The sequence below is a fragment of the Terrapene carolina genome, unplaced genomic scaffold, assembly GCF_002925995.2.
Source record: "Terrapene carolina triunguis isolate 2854851 unplaced genomic scaffold, T_m_triunguis-2.0 Scaffold374, whole genome shotgun sequence".
Taxonomy (NCBI): Eukaryota; Metazoa; Chordata; order Testudines; family Emydidae; genus Terrapene; species Terrapene triunguis.
The window spans coordinates 6,280,484-6,296,154 of NW_020664725.1; the positions used below are offsets into that span (position 1 = coordinate 6,280,484).

Here is a 15,671-nt window from a genome sequence, read left to right on the forward strand (position 1 = left end):
CTCTCAGTGTCCCACATGAGAGTTCTTGGTTTTTTGCTACTGAAACTAATGGCATGAGCTTCTCTCTGAACCTAGTACATTTTGCATGTCAGTAGCCTCTTTCAACCGAGAATTTCAAAGCACTTTACAAACCTCTCTCTCTAAACCTCACAACGCTCTTGTAATGATCCCATTTCCGGGTGAGTTTAAGTAACTTGCTAAAGTCACTAAGCAAGCTGGAGACGGAATCCTACATCCTAGTTCCCTATGATAACCACTAGTCTCACTTCCTTCCATACGCCCCCCTGGTCTCCTCTCTTTAAGCAGTCACAGCTCCTGACTGGCGTGTTCACACACTTGGTCTGTTTTCACTTTTGATTTCCTTTAATTGGATCGACTTACCTTTTGTGAATTCAGGAGCTGCTTGAATTCGGGTTGCAGAAGCATCTTGACTTTCCTGTTCCCAGGAAAGTTTTGCAAGTTATTTAGTTTGGTGTGTGTTGCAATACGCACCCGGCTGCGTGTGGTGCATGCATGTTGCAGAATTGATTTGAGTAACTTCCTGTTGGTTTCATCAGCTTGACGACAGTTCTCATAAGGTTATAATGTCGTGATTTGCATATGTGTACCAGGGCCATCTGCTAGGTGGACTATTGACTTGCTCAGTCTTCTGGCAGAGCTGATCTCATTGGGTAGGCCTGTACCTTGGGACCCAGTCATGTGTGTGTCTGTGTGTTCATTGGCCAACAACTGCGGTGTCTGTGATTCAAGGATCACTTGGATGTTTGCCCTACCGTGAGTTTCTCTGTAATGACGTGTTGAATTATCGTGCAGGGAGTTATTTAACTCTCCTCAGGGGTGGCACTGGAGCCCGTTACTACAGCGAGATGGAGGATCTTGGGGCGAAGGTGCCAAGTGCAGGTTACCAGCACTGATGACGAGCTCTGGGGTGGGATGGGGGCTGAGCTGGGAGAGGGGGGTTATTTTAACCCTGATCAGCGGCGAGGGAGCACTTCCTATGACGGCTATGGCACCGCCCAGGGGTCATTAGTAAAAAGAGAACAGGATTATTGGTAACGCTCCATTACATAGAGAGGTCCAATGATTTAGATTACTGCATAATATTTCTCTACACAGAAGCTCGCTGTTGTAATGATTATTGTATTGTCTGATCTTTATGTGGCTAGAATTGTCAACCCGTTCAAACTTCCTGAATAAAGACTTTGGTTAATAAATAAATCCGAAGACAGGGTCTTTGTGCTTCATGTTCATCCTAGTTCCCTGTGATTACCACTAGTCCCACTTCCTTCCATATGAGGGGAAGCAGGACTAGAACCCACGTCTCTAGAGTTCCAGTCCTGTCCCTCTGCACCGAGAAGCCCTGGCACCAGGGCGTGGTGTGCTTGTAGCAGTAAGCTTTCTAACCCTGTGTCCCCTACTCCTCTTCCTAGGACATGAACGGCCTGGAGGAGGGGGTGGAGTTCCTCCCCACCATGAATGCCAAGAAGGTGGAGAAGCGCGGCCCGAAGCGATGGGTGGTGGTGACTACTGTGCTGCTCGTCGTCTTGCTCGTCTCCCTCATTGTCGGCCTCCTGGTGTGGCACTTCAAATGTGAGTGTGGCGCTTCCCTGCCTGGACATGGCAGCTAGACTGGGCGGCTAGGGTGGGCTCGCCCATGGCACCTGACCCCTCCGGATCAGAGGGCTTTAATTCCCGCGAATGAGCTGCCCACAGATGAACGCTGCTGCTTTTTTGGGTCCACGGGCCCCATTGTATTGTCTCTGCACAAACACCAAAGTAAGATTCAGTCCCTGCTCTGCAGAGCTTGCAATTGAAGTGCCATGTAAAAGCTGGCGGCCGTCTCTCTGCTTAGTGTGGCTTATGTGGCTCAATGGCACTACCTTGGGGGGCAGCTGCAGCAGCCCGTCCTGGCTGGGGTACCCCCCTTGCTGACCGACTCCTGAGGTGAAAGTGGGGCGGCCATTGCGGGGGGCCTCTGGCACTTAAGCATCCCAGTCCCTCCTGTTCCCTGCCTTTGCCACACAGCAGTTGAGTCTCCTCCGGCCAGCAAGACTTGATCTGATTTCGGTGGCGGGGGGGTGGCAAGTCGCCTGAGGTCAGACTAGATGATCTGGTGGTTCCTTCTGGCCTTCAACTCTATAGCTCTATATGTGGTAGTATAACCCACACACCTCCTAGGTGAGTTGTTCTGTCCCATCTAGTCGCACCGAGACCACTTAGAGAGAGTTAATGAGTCTGCTACAGCCTTAGCTAAGAGCCAGTTGGCTTTTAACTCATGCAGTAGAGGCTCATGCACTAAGCTCCAGAGGTCCCAGGTTCAATCCCACCCACTGACAACTGGGGGCTCGTCTGGGATTTCCACTGGGAAGTCTCTGAAGCTCGGGACGTGCTTCCTCAGCTAGGGAGTGTGTGGGTCAGGTACTAAGCTCCAGAGGTCCCAGGTTCAGTCCCGCCTGCTGACAACCGGGGTCTGTCTATGTTTTCCAGTGGTTAGAGTAGGAAGCCAGGACTCCTGGGTTCTCTTCCCAGCTCTGCCCCTGCCCTTTGTAAGCCAAGTTCCCCGCCTTGCTCAGGCTCTCTTGCTCTGATCGCTGCACTGAGATCCTTTCTCTTTCTGCAATGGCGTTTTCCAGACCGGAGAGCCCCTGTCCAGAAGGTTTACAATGGCCACCTAGTGATTGTGAATATGAACTTCATTGACGCCTACGAGAACTCCAACTCCACCGAGTTTGCCATGCTCTCCAAGAAGGTGCAGCACACGGTAAGGGACTCGCTGACTCCTCCCCGCGTGGGAGCTCTCCGCTCAGCCCAGAGCTTGTCATGGGTGTTGGGATTCTGCACGGCAGTCCACTTGGCACTTTCTGCCCTGACGCCTCCCCCTGGCTGCAGTACCGGCCTTCTGTATGTCCACCTGAGCTCAGTGGGCCGAGCTCAGTGCTGTGGAAAGGGTCACAGATCCAGCTGTGGAGGTATTTCTAGGATGCCAACACACCTTCCGCTGCCTCCAATCGCTGAAGTATCTGAGCACCTCACGAATGATACTGAAGTTGTCCTCCCATGACTTTGTAGGTGCCTAAATATGGACTCGGGAGCCTGCCTTAGGTTCCCCGGCTTGCAAACTTTGGCTGTGATGTTAGGGGTTGTTGGTTTTTTTTTTTTTTTTTTTTTTTTCTTTGTTTTTTTTACACCCAGTTTTGCTGGGAATTGATTTTCTCCTGATTTTGTTTAGGTGCTTTTCTGTATATTTAATGTGTTTCTCTTACCTTTTTTTTAAATTTTAGATCGAGGAGATCTATAAAAATAACCGAGGCATTGGCCCTTATCACAAGAAGACAGTAATAACTGCATTCAGGTGGGTGCTGCGTCCCTACAGTTGCATCCTGAGCCCATACGTGGGGGCAGGGAGCTGGTACATCCCGGAAATTAGAGGGAGGTAAAAACTCACCTTTCCTGGGGTACCATGGGACAGAGCCACCTCACTTCAGCAATACCTCTTGGTTTTCCCCCATGCCCAGGGAGCAGCTGTGAGCTCCCCAGTCGGGCTCCCTTTTATTTTAGATTAAGAGAATAAGACGGACCCAATGCAATGAGTCGTCTTTGTAACATGCTGCTTCTGAATGGGAGCAGCCCCCAGGGAACGGAACGGTGCGGCACCAGACTGAAATGAAGTGACGTTGGTCTGCCAGGGGCCTCATCGTGGTATTAAGGGATAGACTCTCTGTGGGTGATTCAGTCTGGCAGGGCCCTTCTGTGAACAGAGCCCCTGGCAAGGCCATATTCAGCCAGTTTGTTGAGCTCCCCTTCTGCCCCAAGAGCCCTCAGAATCAGGCTGAGCCAGGGGATTTCGGGTGAGAGCAGAGTGCACTCATTCCCTGCAGCCTTCACCGCTCCTGGGCCTTGAATTCAGAGTGGAATGGGTGCAGAGGAGGACGTCTCGGATGATCCGAGGAATGGAGACCCTACCTTGTGAGAAGAGACTCAGAGCTTGGCTTGTTTAGCCTAGCCAATAGAAGGCTGAGGGGAGATATGCTTGCTCTCTGTAAATACATCAGAGGGATATATACAAGGGAGAGAGAGGAGTTATTTAAATTAAGTGCCAATGTGGACACAAGAACAAACAGATATAAACTGGCCATCAACAGGTTTAGGCTTGAAATTAGGTGAAGGTTTCTAACCATCAGAGGAGCGAAGTTCTGGAGCAGCCTCCCCAGGGGAGCAGTGGGGGCAAAAAACTGAACTGACTTCAAGACTGAGCTTGATAAGTTTATGGAAGGGCTGGGATGATGGGACTGCCTACGGTGGCGGGGAGCCGATCTGCGACTGCTACCAGCAAATAACTCCAGTGGCTGGTGATGGGACACTAGATGGGGAGGCTCTGAGTTACTACAGAGAATTCTTTCCCAGGTGTTTGGCTGGTGGGGTTTGCCCACATGCTCGGTGTCTAACTGATTTGCTGTATTTGGGGTCGGGAAGGAATTTCCCTGTGGGTCAGATTGTCAGAGACCCTGGGGCTTTTTCACCTTCCTCTGCAGCGTGGGGCACGGGTCCCTTGCTTGTTTAAACCAGTGTCAATGGTGGATTCTCTGTAACTTGTTTTGAGGACGTGAGTAACTCAGCCGGAGGTTAGGGGTCTATTACAGGAGTGGGTGGGGGAGGTTCTGTGGCCTGCAACGTGCAGGAGGGTCAGACTAGATGATCATGATGGTCCCTGCAGACGTTAAAGTCTGAGAGTCTGAGTCCCCGGATCCCGTCTCCTCCTCCTCCCCCCGGCGTTTGCACGCTGTCAGTAACTTGCCTCCCTTTTCCCCTGCAGTGAAGGCAGCGTGGTTGCCTATTACTGGTCAAAGTTCATCGTCCCGGCATACAGGGCCGAGGCGCTCGACAAGGCCATGGCTGACAAGCAGAGTCTGATCCAAACGGTGGAGTACAAGTCACGGAACCCCGTGCTGCAAGTCAAGTCGATCGTTGCTTTTCGTGAGTCCTAGCTTCGTTCCCCTTCTCTTCTTCCTCGTTGGGCTCTGGGTCAGGTGGGAGGGAACTGCCTGATGGCCCTGGTGATTCTAACTCTGCAGGGGTTTCTTTGGGAGGCAGAATAGACCTGTGCTTGGAGGCCTGCAAGCCATCCTAGTCTTAGCTTTGCCACTAGCTCGCTGGGTGTGGGTAGATCTCTTAACGGCTCCGTGCCTCAGTTTCCCTGTCTGTACAATGGGGATGACGTTTGCTTACTTTGCCCAGGCTGTGAAGGTTAATGACTGGAAATGGCTTGAGAGTCCTTGGAGGGAAGGCTCTACAAAAGGGAAAAGTGCTAATTTGACAAGCACTGGATGCCTGGGACAGGTGACGTGCTCTAGGTATGGTGCAGGGGAAGCAGCAGTAGCAGCGCTAAGGGACATTTTGGGGTCAGGGTCAAGCCAGGGAGTGGGATTTTATATTTTTTTTGGCTCGTGAGAGCTCATCCCCCCCTCTGATGGGGGCGACGGGGCTGGGAACCAGGACAGGCTGGCTGGAGAGAAAGGAAGATTCCCCAACCCGAGGCAGCTAGTGAGGAACGGTGACTCTTAAGCATGGGAGCTGGAAGCAGGTGGTGTCATGGGGAAGCCCCGGCGCTCTCCCTGCTGCTTCTGGAGAGAGCTGGAGTCCTCCCTCCAGGACGAGATCATAAGAGAACTCTGTACTGTGGCTTGTTTGCTTGGATTCTGAAGCCTCCGGACCTGAGCCCTCTCCCCTACGATCGAAGGCACCTACGCCAGAGCTCTGCTTGTTTTGGGGGCAGAGGACCAGCTTCCCCAGGTCTCACTGTCAGGGAAGATGCTCTTCCCCCCCGTCAAATGCAGTCTGGCTGGGTGCTCCCTGCCTAACATCTCAGCAGTGATGTGTTTTTTCTCTTGTAGCTGCTGATTCCAGTATAATGCAGTCACCAGGAGACAGTAAGTGCAACTCTTACTGTTCTTGCCAGCAAATATTGCCCCTGAATTGGAGGGTGGGACTGATTCCTCTTTTCCACTAGGAGCCCCCTGGGTTGAGCTCTAGGAAACGCTTGGATTTGCTGGGAGGGTTTTCATTTGCGGCCAGGAGAAGCCTAGGGATGCTCATGATTCCAAATACGTGACCCCTCACTGGGTCTGACTTCGGGATCCTCTAGTAGGATTAGGTGGGCCTCTCCCAAGAGGCAGGTTTTTCCATAGATAGTGCAACTTTCCTTTTTAGCTAAAGGAAAACCATAACAAGAAAGAACAAAGATCTGGTCTCCCTGAGAGAGCACAGTGTGTGTGTCTCCTCTGTAACAGTCTGCAGAGAGACTAAAGACTAAATCCCCTGTTGGACTCTGCATGCAGGGAGAGCTTTTAAAAATTTAAAGCTACACGCAGAAAACCAAGTCATCGGAGCTTCCTGGCCTCTTAGCCCACACCTTGGGATTACTGGGGGCCAGATAGAGCGGTGGTGTTGGACCTCGGTGCTTTTCATCTCTTGCGGTTTAAACCAAGAACTACCTGTTTGCGACGTCTATCTGCTTTCCCGTCTGTGATGCCTTTACTGACATCCAGACCTTCTCCCCTGCCCTCCTCTCGGCAGATAGCTGCAATTTTGCCCTACACGCCAAGGAAGGCGAGATCACCAGCTTCACTACCCCGGGCTTTCCCAACAGCCCGTACCCGAACAATGCTCGTTGCACGTGGGTCCTGAGGGCCGACGCTGACTCCGTCATCAGCCTGACCTTCAAGACCTTCGACGTGGAGCCCTGCCACGAAGGGAGCGACTTCATCAAGGTCTACAACTCCCTGAGCCCCGTGGAACCCCACACCCTTGTGATGTGAGTGACTTTTCTGGGCTACCTCCTTCCGTGGGGAGATTCGGAGGGTGGGGGGAAGAAAGTGGGGCCCGTGCACAGGCTTCTGAAGGGCGTCAAACACCAAGGAGTGAGAGGAGTTGTCCCGGGCAGAGCAAGGGGTATAGTTAGGGGTAATGGATTATGCTGCGCCACAGGACTCTTGCGCCGAATAACAAGGGAATTGTCCGACAAGGGATGGTATGATGGGAGAGCCTAATTTTGGCAATTAATTGATCTTTGATTATTAGCAGGTAAATATGCCCAATGGTCTGTGATGGGATGTTAGATGGGGTGGGATCTGCGTTACTACAGAGAATTCTTTCCTGGGTGCTGGCTGGTGAGTCTTGCCTACATGCTCGGGGTTTAGCTGATGGCCATATTTGGGGTCAGGAAGGAATTTTCCTCCAGGGCAGATTGGCAGAGGCCCTGGAGGTTTTTCGCCTTCCTCTGCAGCGTGGGGCACGGGTCACTTGCTGGAGGATTCTCTGCACCTTGAGGTCTTTAAACCACAATTTGAGGACTTCAATAACTCAGGCATAGGTTAGGAGTTTGTTACAGGAGTGGGTGAGTGAGATTCTGTGGCCTGCGTTGTGCAGGAGGACAGACTAGATGAACATAATGGTCCCTTCTGACCTTAAAATCTATGAGACAGCCAGAGCTGCTAGACTGTGGAATTAGCCTCTGAAGGAAAGTGAGTAGGAATCAAGCCCTTTAGGGCAAGGACTGTCTTCCTGTGTGTCTATGCGGCACCCAGCACAATGGGGCTGCCGTCACAACAGAAGTAATCCGATAAATCAGTGGGGTGACGCTGAACTCCAGACTTAACCGGCTGTTGGGGTCAGACCGAATACTAACTGAACAGAGCAAGAATGAATAAATGCAAGACCCGCACGAGAGCAGCAGGGGGTGTGAGCAGAGGGATTGCAAGGAGAAAACCGAGATGGGGAGAGAGCTCTTGAATAAATAGGTCATTTGAAACCTCCTTCCTGGGCGGACTAAGATAATTAATATATAATTAATAATTCACTTATTGTGGAGGCACTTAGGAGCCCCGGTCACGGCAGGCACTGTACGAACACGGAACAAAGAGATGGTCCCAAGCCGATCGAAATAGTCCTTTTTAATGCATATTCCAATGGAAGCAGTTTGTTTTTTCGCCTGCCGAGGTTTCTCATGGCAGAGTTAGCCGACCTGAATATTATCGCCGTGAGCCTCTGCAAGGGAAACTGCCCTCACTGATTTGTCTTTGTCCACGAGGAGGGTAACGCAGCGAATGGACAGTCGTCTGGATTTACAAAACAATCCCTTTTAATAACCTTAATGTATTGGCAGCCCAGGCAAAGAAATGTTCACTTAAAACAACTGGGGGGGACGACGACTCTCGAGATGTGGCGCAAACTATGAAAAAGTTGAACCGAAAGAAAACCCACTTAGATTGCAAGTTTCTCAGGACAGGGCTTTCGTTTTGTTTGTATAGCCCTGGCACAGTGGGGTCCTGGCCTGTGATTTGGGTCTCCGGGCTGGGCACTGTATTTGCATTGCAGCAATCTATGCAGTGTTGGTCTAGCCTTGTTGGTCCCAGGGTATTAGAGAGACAAGGTGGGGGAGGTAATAGCTTTTATCGGACCAACTTTGGTTGGTGGGAGAGACAAGCTTTCAGGCTTCCACGGAGCTCTTCTTCGCGGCTGGGAAACCTGCTCCCAGTGTCACGCACATAATAGATGCCATGCTGCCTATTCCTGACCACATACGAGTCTATGAGTCTATGAGACAATTGCTCACAAAAAAAGTCTTTCATTTCTTGTCAAGCAGTTTAGCAACCAGGAGGAAGAGACCACTCTGCAGCCCCTAGTAACAGGGTCCCATAGCTCAGGAACCACTGTAATACATGGAGGCAGCATGGCCTAGTGGACAGAGACTCGAGACCTGAGTTCTCTTCCTGGCTCTGCTACTGGCCAGCTAGGTGACCTTGGGCAAGTCATTCCCCCTCCCCCTGCTCTGTGCCTCAGTTTCCCCAGCTGTCAAGTGGGGATTATGATCTGGCCCTCCTTTTGTAAAGCACTGTGAGGTCTAATGCAAACTGGATATTATTATATGATTGAGCTGATAGTGTCCCTTTAAATCTGGGATTATCTTTTCTGGGGCGGGGTAGGGACTCTACGTGGTGGGGAAGGGGAATGCCAAGCAGTGAAGAGGGCATAACGTGGCAACTGAGCTCCTGTCTCTGCTCCGTTCCATCGTGTGGCGCTCTCTGTGCTTCCTTCCTTCCAGGCTGTGCGGCAGTTACCCTCCGTCCTACAACCTGACCTTCCTGTCCTCCCAGAACGTCATGCTGGTCATGCTGATCACCAACGCTGAGGGGCGGAACCCTGGCTTCAAGGCGGAGTTCTTCCAGCTCCCAAAGGCTCCAAGTAAGTAGGGGGCTCGGGAAAGCCCCCCTCTCTCGTGGAGGTGGGGAAGGGAGAAGCCAGGTGCTTGTGATGATGCTGCCAATTGCACAGGAGTCCCTTAGAAGCAGGTCTCTTCCTGGCTCTCAGAAGCTCTGGTCTTACCCACAGTGCACTTGGCTTCTTTAATGATGCCCCCTAAGGAGAAGGGGGAAGGAATTTTGTTGGATTAGCTGGGAAGACCACCTAATTGGTCTCCTGGGTTCTATCCACGCCTTAGTGTGGAGCCGGTATCTCCAGAGATTGGCTTCACCTCGTTAAAGGCTGCTCTGCCTGTGTGTGTTCCTGCCTCGGGTAATAGCCGATCACTGCTTTTGGAAGCCCTGGCATCTTGATTTCCTTTTCCTGCTTGTCTTCTAGCCTGCAGCGAGACTTTGAAAGGAGAAAGTGGAAACTTCAACACCCCTTACTACCCAGCCCACTATCCACCCAACATGGATTGTGTCTGGAACATAGAGGTGAGAGCACGGGCCGGACCCTTCTGCCTAGCGAGGATTGATAGAAGTGGGAGGTGGAGGCGGCCAGTTGGGGGGTCAGCTTAACCCATTGTTAAAGTCATGGCAGTGAGTTCGGCAGGTGATTGCTAAGGCCAAGAGGTTAGCAGGATTCCCAGAAGGATTTGGGGGTGAGGATAGATTTTTTTTTTTTTTTTTTTTTTAAAGGCGCTTAGCTCCCGTTGACTTTCATCCCCCTCAGTATTGTATGTGAATAATAGCACTGGCTACGGCTTTACACAGGGCATAAGGGACCTCGGGGAACAAGCCAGCCTCTGATGGATGGGGTAGGAAGAAACTTCTGCCGTGGGCAGGTTATTCCACTGGAGTTGGTTCTTGCACTTTCCTCCGAAGCGTCTGCTACTGGCCACCATGGGGGATGGGATGCTGGAGATGATGGGCCCTGGCTTGACTTGATTTGTCCATTTCTGTGTTGGTTTCTCCCCTCTGTCAATGTCCCCTACCTTGCTTTGGTCAGTCCTTGTTCCGAATGACTCCAGCGGTGTCATGAGGCTTTTCCCTGACCATTCGCGTCTTTCCTCTGAAACTGACCAGGTGAGCTGGGCGATGGGTAACTCCTGTAGCAACACCTGGCTCTGTGCGGCTAGGACTAAAGCTACGGCTTGCCTGGCAACCCATGGGAGCTGTCCAGAGTAAACTACAGGTGGTAGATTGTCTGACTGGCCCGGTCTCTGTTGTGAATCGGGTTTGAAAAGCTCTGCATACCCCCCCCCCTTTTGTGATGCTCTCCACTTTCTTGGGGGTGTGGTGTCTTCTCCCCAACGAAATGCTGGCTAGCTTTCCCCTGGGGAGGAGTCCCTTATGGCCCAGCTCTGCTGTCACTCCCTCCCAGGGCCACTGCCTGCAGCCTGGTGGTGGGACCCTGGTTTAAACAGGAATTTCAAAGACCTGCAGAGGCAAAAGAATGAGGCAGGGAGGCACAGAGCACTCTGTTTCTTCCTACCCCATCCATCAGAGGCTGGCTTGTTCCCCGAGGTCCCTTATGCCCTCCCGCTGAGGCAGGGAGGCACAGAGCACTGTGAAAATGCCAAGGATTATTTGTGATTTTTATTATTGTTCTGCTCTGGCCTTTCCTCATGGACTCGTCTTCTGCCCCCCCAAATCTCACCCATCTTCCGTCTAAATTGGTGTCTCTCTCCCTTTTCTGATCGCCAAAGGAGGAAGGAAGAGAAACCAGTTCCCCACTCTCACTCGCCTCTCACTGACTCTGCTGCCTCTTGTCTCGCCCCTCTCAGGTCCCCCCTACAAAGAATGTGAAGGTGCGTTTCAACCTGTTCTACGTATTGGAACCTGGCGTCCCGGTCGGTTCCTGCACCAAGGATTATGTGGAGATCAGCAATACAAAGTAAGTGCTGAGCAATGTGACATGACTCGGAGGCACAGGCTGGGGACCGATGAAACAAAGGGTGGCAAAGTAAACTGATCAAAGGAAATACTTTTTCATACAACATGTCATTAGGCTGTGGAACTCACTGCCACAGGGTCATTGAGGCCAAGAATTTAGCAAGATTCCAAATGGGATTGGGCATTTATATCGTTTACAATAATCCCCAGAGCTGCTATAGCAAATGCTAACAGATTCTGGAAGGGATATAAAACCTCATGCTTCTGGGTTTAAGCCAATACCTATTGAGGATTAGGGTGAGACCTTCGTGGGGGCAGGTTATCTCACACTTTCCTCTGAAGTACCTGGCATTGGCCGCTGTCGGAGATGGGATACTGGACTGGATGGACCAGGTGTCTGATCCAGTCTGGCAGTTCCTATGTCCCATGGAGAATGGTGGGATTACACTATTGCTGCTGTGAGAATCTGGCTTGTTGCCCATCACTGGGGATCACGGCCTAGTGGCTATAGCTGGGGGTTACTCTACTTGGATTTCAACATCAGATGCTGTCTACAAAGCTAACCACTGTCAGATGCCGGTTAGGAATCCAATAGGACTGTTCTTCTTTCTGTTCACACCGAGCAGCCCTGTGCTTTCAACCTCAGTAAATGTCCTAAAAGAGAAGCACAAAAGTGAAGTGGAGAAGGGGAGTGGTTGGTGTGTGTGTCATCTGAAACGAATACGCAATGGCAAACTTATAGAAATTTAAAGGTGCAGTGTGCAGAAAGCAAGATCAGCTATGTACGCTACAAGGACAACTTGGTTACATTAGTTTTCCGTTAATTTGTTAATGGAATTGAAAGCCACACCTGCTTGCTGCTTTGCAATGTAACAACTCCTGCAAAAATAATTCATGGTTTAAAAAGTTTTAATAGAAGTGAGCTATCTTGTTGAGTGCTTGGGTCAGCTCTCTAGGGCTAACCACCCTTTTGGAAATGTGGGGGAGATCAGAATCTAAATCCGGACCCAAATTTCACAGCTAGCCCTTGGTAGCACTTGTATTGTGGTAGCACTGAGGAGTCCCAGCCAGGGACTAGGACCCCATTGTGCCAGGCGCTGTACACACACACACAACAAAGTGCCCCAAGGGGCTTACAATCTGAGTATAAAACAAGAGACAACAGGTGGATCCAGGCAGCCGGGGAAGCACAAGGAAGCAATGTGACCTTGCTGGTCAGCATGAGGGGCAGTGGTCTCTCAGCACACCAGCTACCAACAGTTGTCAAGATCTTTGCAGGCCCTTATATCTTGCATGGGCCATATCAAACAGCCCCCTTCTTGCCACCAATCTAAGCACCCTGACTTTGAAATCCAGGTCTCAACTTTGCAGTTCGGGGCGAGGCATCTAAATCTGGCACCTGGCATGGAGCCATGGTCACCCTGCTAATCCATGCTGGGGTCAGCCCTTGTTTAGAGTGAGTGGGAGTGAGAAGACCCTGTTGGTGTCCTAGGCTGATGGACGTATGTGAGACACAGAGAGGAAATTGCCTTTTTCTACTGGTGAGGGAGGGACCCTCTCTTCTGTACTGTAACCGTTCCTAAATCTGTGCTGTCCTCCCCTCCCGCCAGGTACTGTGGAGAGCGCCCCCAGTTTGTGGTGGCAAGTAACAGCAACAAAATCACGGTCCGGTTCCATTCAGACCAGTCGTACACAGACACTGGCTTCTCGGCAGAGTTCCTGTCTTACGATTCCAGTGACCGTAAGTTGAAATCCAGATGCTGTGAACTTTCAGGGGAACTGGCTTATTTTCTTAGCTGCTGAGGAAGGAGGGATGCAGCTGGGTTATTGGTCTGCCCTTTGACCCCTGGAGGGTTTGGGTGGGAAATGAAATGAGTTGTGGTGATGGATGTGCATAGCCCAGCTGGGCCATCACATCTTGGGAAGGACGCCTGCTCGCTTGGCTTATTGCTGTAGTCGCTCTATAAGCTGGCTGGCATGCATTCGTTGTTCACTGATAAAATCCCGGGAATTCTATATGTACCTATTTGCACATCCCCTTTTTTTTTTCTAGTGCAATTCTGAGGCAAATGCAAGGTTCTGGCCCTTTTTTAACAATAACCTGAACTGGACCACCCCAAATGCTGGGAAAGTACTGAGCCAGATCTGAATTTTGTTACTGTAAATGGGCCAAAGGAAATCCTAGCTCGAATTTAATGAGACCACCCCAGGTTGCAAGGCCTTAGGCATCGAGGGTATTTGAGTGAAAAGAGTAACTCCTCTTCACTGGGAATAAGTAGCAGATTGTTGTAGTCACTGGACCCAGCACTAGAGGGAGACATAGAATCATAGAAGTGTAGGACTGGAAAGGCGCTCGAGAGGTCTTCTAGACCAGTCCCCTGCACTTGATGATCAGACTCACTGAATCCACGAGGTACAGATACACTTGTGCTTCGGGGAAGTCCGGATCAGGATCCAGTCTGTCGTTTGAACCTTGTCTCTCAAGTTTGTTCTTACATAATGTCTCATTTTGGCTTCTTCATGCCAAGTGTCCAGTGGGTGGAAACAGACGTGGTGAGATGCAAGCACAGGACAGAATAGCCCATCCAGGTCTAGGAACATCCCGGTGCAGGAAGCAGCGGGTTCTCCCTGGAAAATCCACTCCACTCACACAGGAGCATTCACCCACGCTGGTCCAGATGTTGTGTCCTCAGTGCAGCATGTGTGTTCAGAGAAATGGACACGCCGAAAACTGAATGCAAGAGGAGCTGATGGTTATTGGCAAGGCTAATGCATGTTGCACCTTTTCTCTTTCTCCCTTGTTGCCTGCAGCCTGTCCTGGCAAGTTCACCTGCAACACTGGCCGCTGCATTGATAAAGTCATGCACTGCGACGGCTGGATGGACTGCACGGATTCCAGCGACGAGCGCTCCTGCAGTAAGTCCTTCCTTTGGATTCTCTAGGCAGGGCCACGTGGTGGGACGGAGAGGTCTCTGTGGAATGTCAGCAAGTGGGAGGGAACTCCTGACTTGCTCAGGGCTCCCCCAAGTGGACAGATTGGGATAATGCATCAGGGCTGGGGGCTGAAGGCAGTTCTTGGTAGTCCAGCCGCAGGGCTGGAGGTTAGCCAGACTGGGGTGTCTTTTAGAACCTGTGCATCCTAAGCCACAAGAATTACCCTTTACGGAGAGAGATCTCGGTAGGGAAAGTCCTTTCTTGATTGCTGGGCCCAGCAATCCCCTCTGGCAGCTTGCAGAGTTGCTGTCTTGCTGGAGATGAATTTAGACATGGGTTATAAGTCCAACGCTGTCTCAGTGGCTCCGGTTGCCAGCTGCGTGATCTGTGGAGTGCACCACCAGCAGAGCCTAGCAGCCGGGCTGCCGAGCTTTTGGGTGATGGCTCTACCACAGCTCTACACGGGCTACTTCAGCGCTGCACGTGCGTAGCAACTGATGCAAAGGTGTTGGTGCTGCTGCTGTTCCTGTCATTCAATGGGAGTGAAAATGGATCTTGGTGCAGCTGCCTTCATCCCAGCACCCAGCTGACTGAGTTGATCTGAACCTTGAACACTGGGGACATGGGGTGTGGGTGTGGGTGTGGGTGGGTGAGTGTCTCTCTCCAAAGATCAGGCCTTCTGGTGCTGTGGCTTTTTGCTGGAGACCTGAATCTGACTGAGAGACAGACTGTTCTTCCCCTTTTCATGGAGGAAAGTCAAACCCCCGTCCAACTAGCATCAAGCTCCCAGTGGAAACTGTTTCCTCCCCCAACCTTCAGCCCGGTGGAGATAAGGAACAATCAGCGGGTTGAGTGGTCTGGAATCCCTTTATAGTTCGTGAGCCTTCATTCTTATTGTTGTTAATCTCCCTGCAAAGAGCCAACGCCAGGTGACTTTCACTCATTAACCTCCCTCCGACCACTGCCTGTTAGGAGATTGTTTCTGCCGTTTAATCCTTGCTGATGCTGCTTTGTGGTCCCAACCACCTGGCCCCTGCATGCCCTAGGGGGCTGGCGTACCTGCACGCATTTCATTACATTTCATGACCTGTCATGCTCAGGGCACTACAGTGCTGTTTATAGCTCCTTCCTGGGCAGAGCATGGGAGTGTGTGTTTGTGTTTGTGGATTCATTTTTGTCTCTCTGATTAATATATAATCCCACCGATAATGTCATTAGCCATGGCCTAGAGTCAATGAGAGGAGATTGGAGCCCCTGGCTCAGGTCTCGTTGTACTAAATGACAGGACTCAACTCCCTTGGGATGAAAGTGGTGTGCTCCTGGCCCATGGGTGCTCGCTGCCCCCCTGGGGTGATGAGTGGGTGCTCGGGCTGCCCGGGTGTGTACTCAATCTCAGGCTCTTTTTGAGTGAAAAATCTGTTCTCCGGTTCTTCTTTGTTCCCTCACCCTACAAACGCATCAGGCTCTGTCTGTGCTACTGAGTGTGACCAGTTAGTGACATAGTCAGCTCAAAACACGTTTACTGCCCTCTCAGTAGCCATTGGCAGCTGAGTCTTGTCTCGCTTGGAACACGATTGACTTTCTGTAATGGCTTTGGCTGGG

General features: G+C 51.3%; 1 protein-coding gene across 1 annotated transcript in view; it reads left to right on the forward strand.

Annotated features, from left to right (window-relative positions):
* ST14 (suppression of tumorigenicity 14) overlaps positions 1-15,671 on the forward strand; it is a 46,034-nt gene that overhangs the window by 20,655 nt on the left and 9,708 nt on the right. The window contains exons 2-12 of the mRNA XM_024209661.3: positions 1,431-1,590; positions 2,634-2,761; positions 3,282-3,352; positions 4,814-4,974; positions 5,892-5,927; positions 6,574-6,811; positions 9,101-9,240; positions 9,637-9,734; positions 11,027-11,136; positions 12,746-12,876; positions 13,947-14,051. Of these exons, the coding sequence (XP_024065429.2) occupies positions 1,431-1,590; positions 2,634-2,761; positions 3,282-3,352; positions 4,814-4,974; positions 5,892-5,927; positions 6,574-6,811; positions 9,101-9,240; positions 9,637-9,734; positions 11,027-11,136; positions 12,746-12,876; positions 13,947-14,051 (1,378 nt within the window). The remainder of the gene's footprint in view (positions 1-1,430; positions 1,591-2,633; positions 2,762-3,281; positions 3,353-4,813; positions 4,975-5,891; positions 5,928-6,573; positions 6,812-9,100; positions 9,241-9,636; positions 9,735-11,026; positions 11,137-12,745; positions 12,877-13,946; positions 14,052-15,671) is intronic.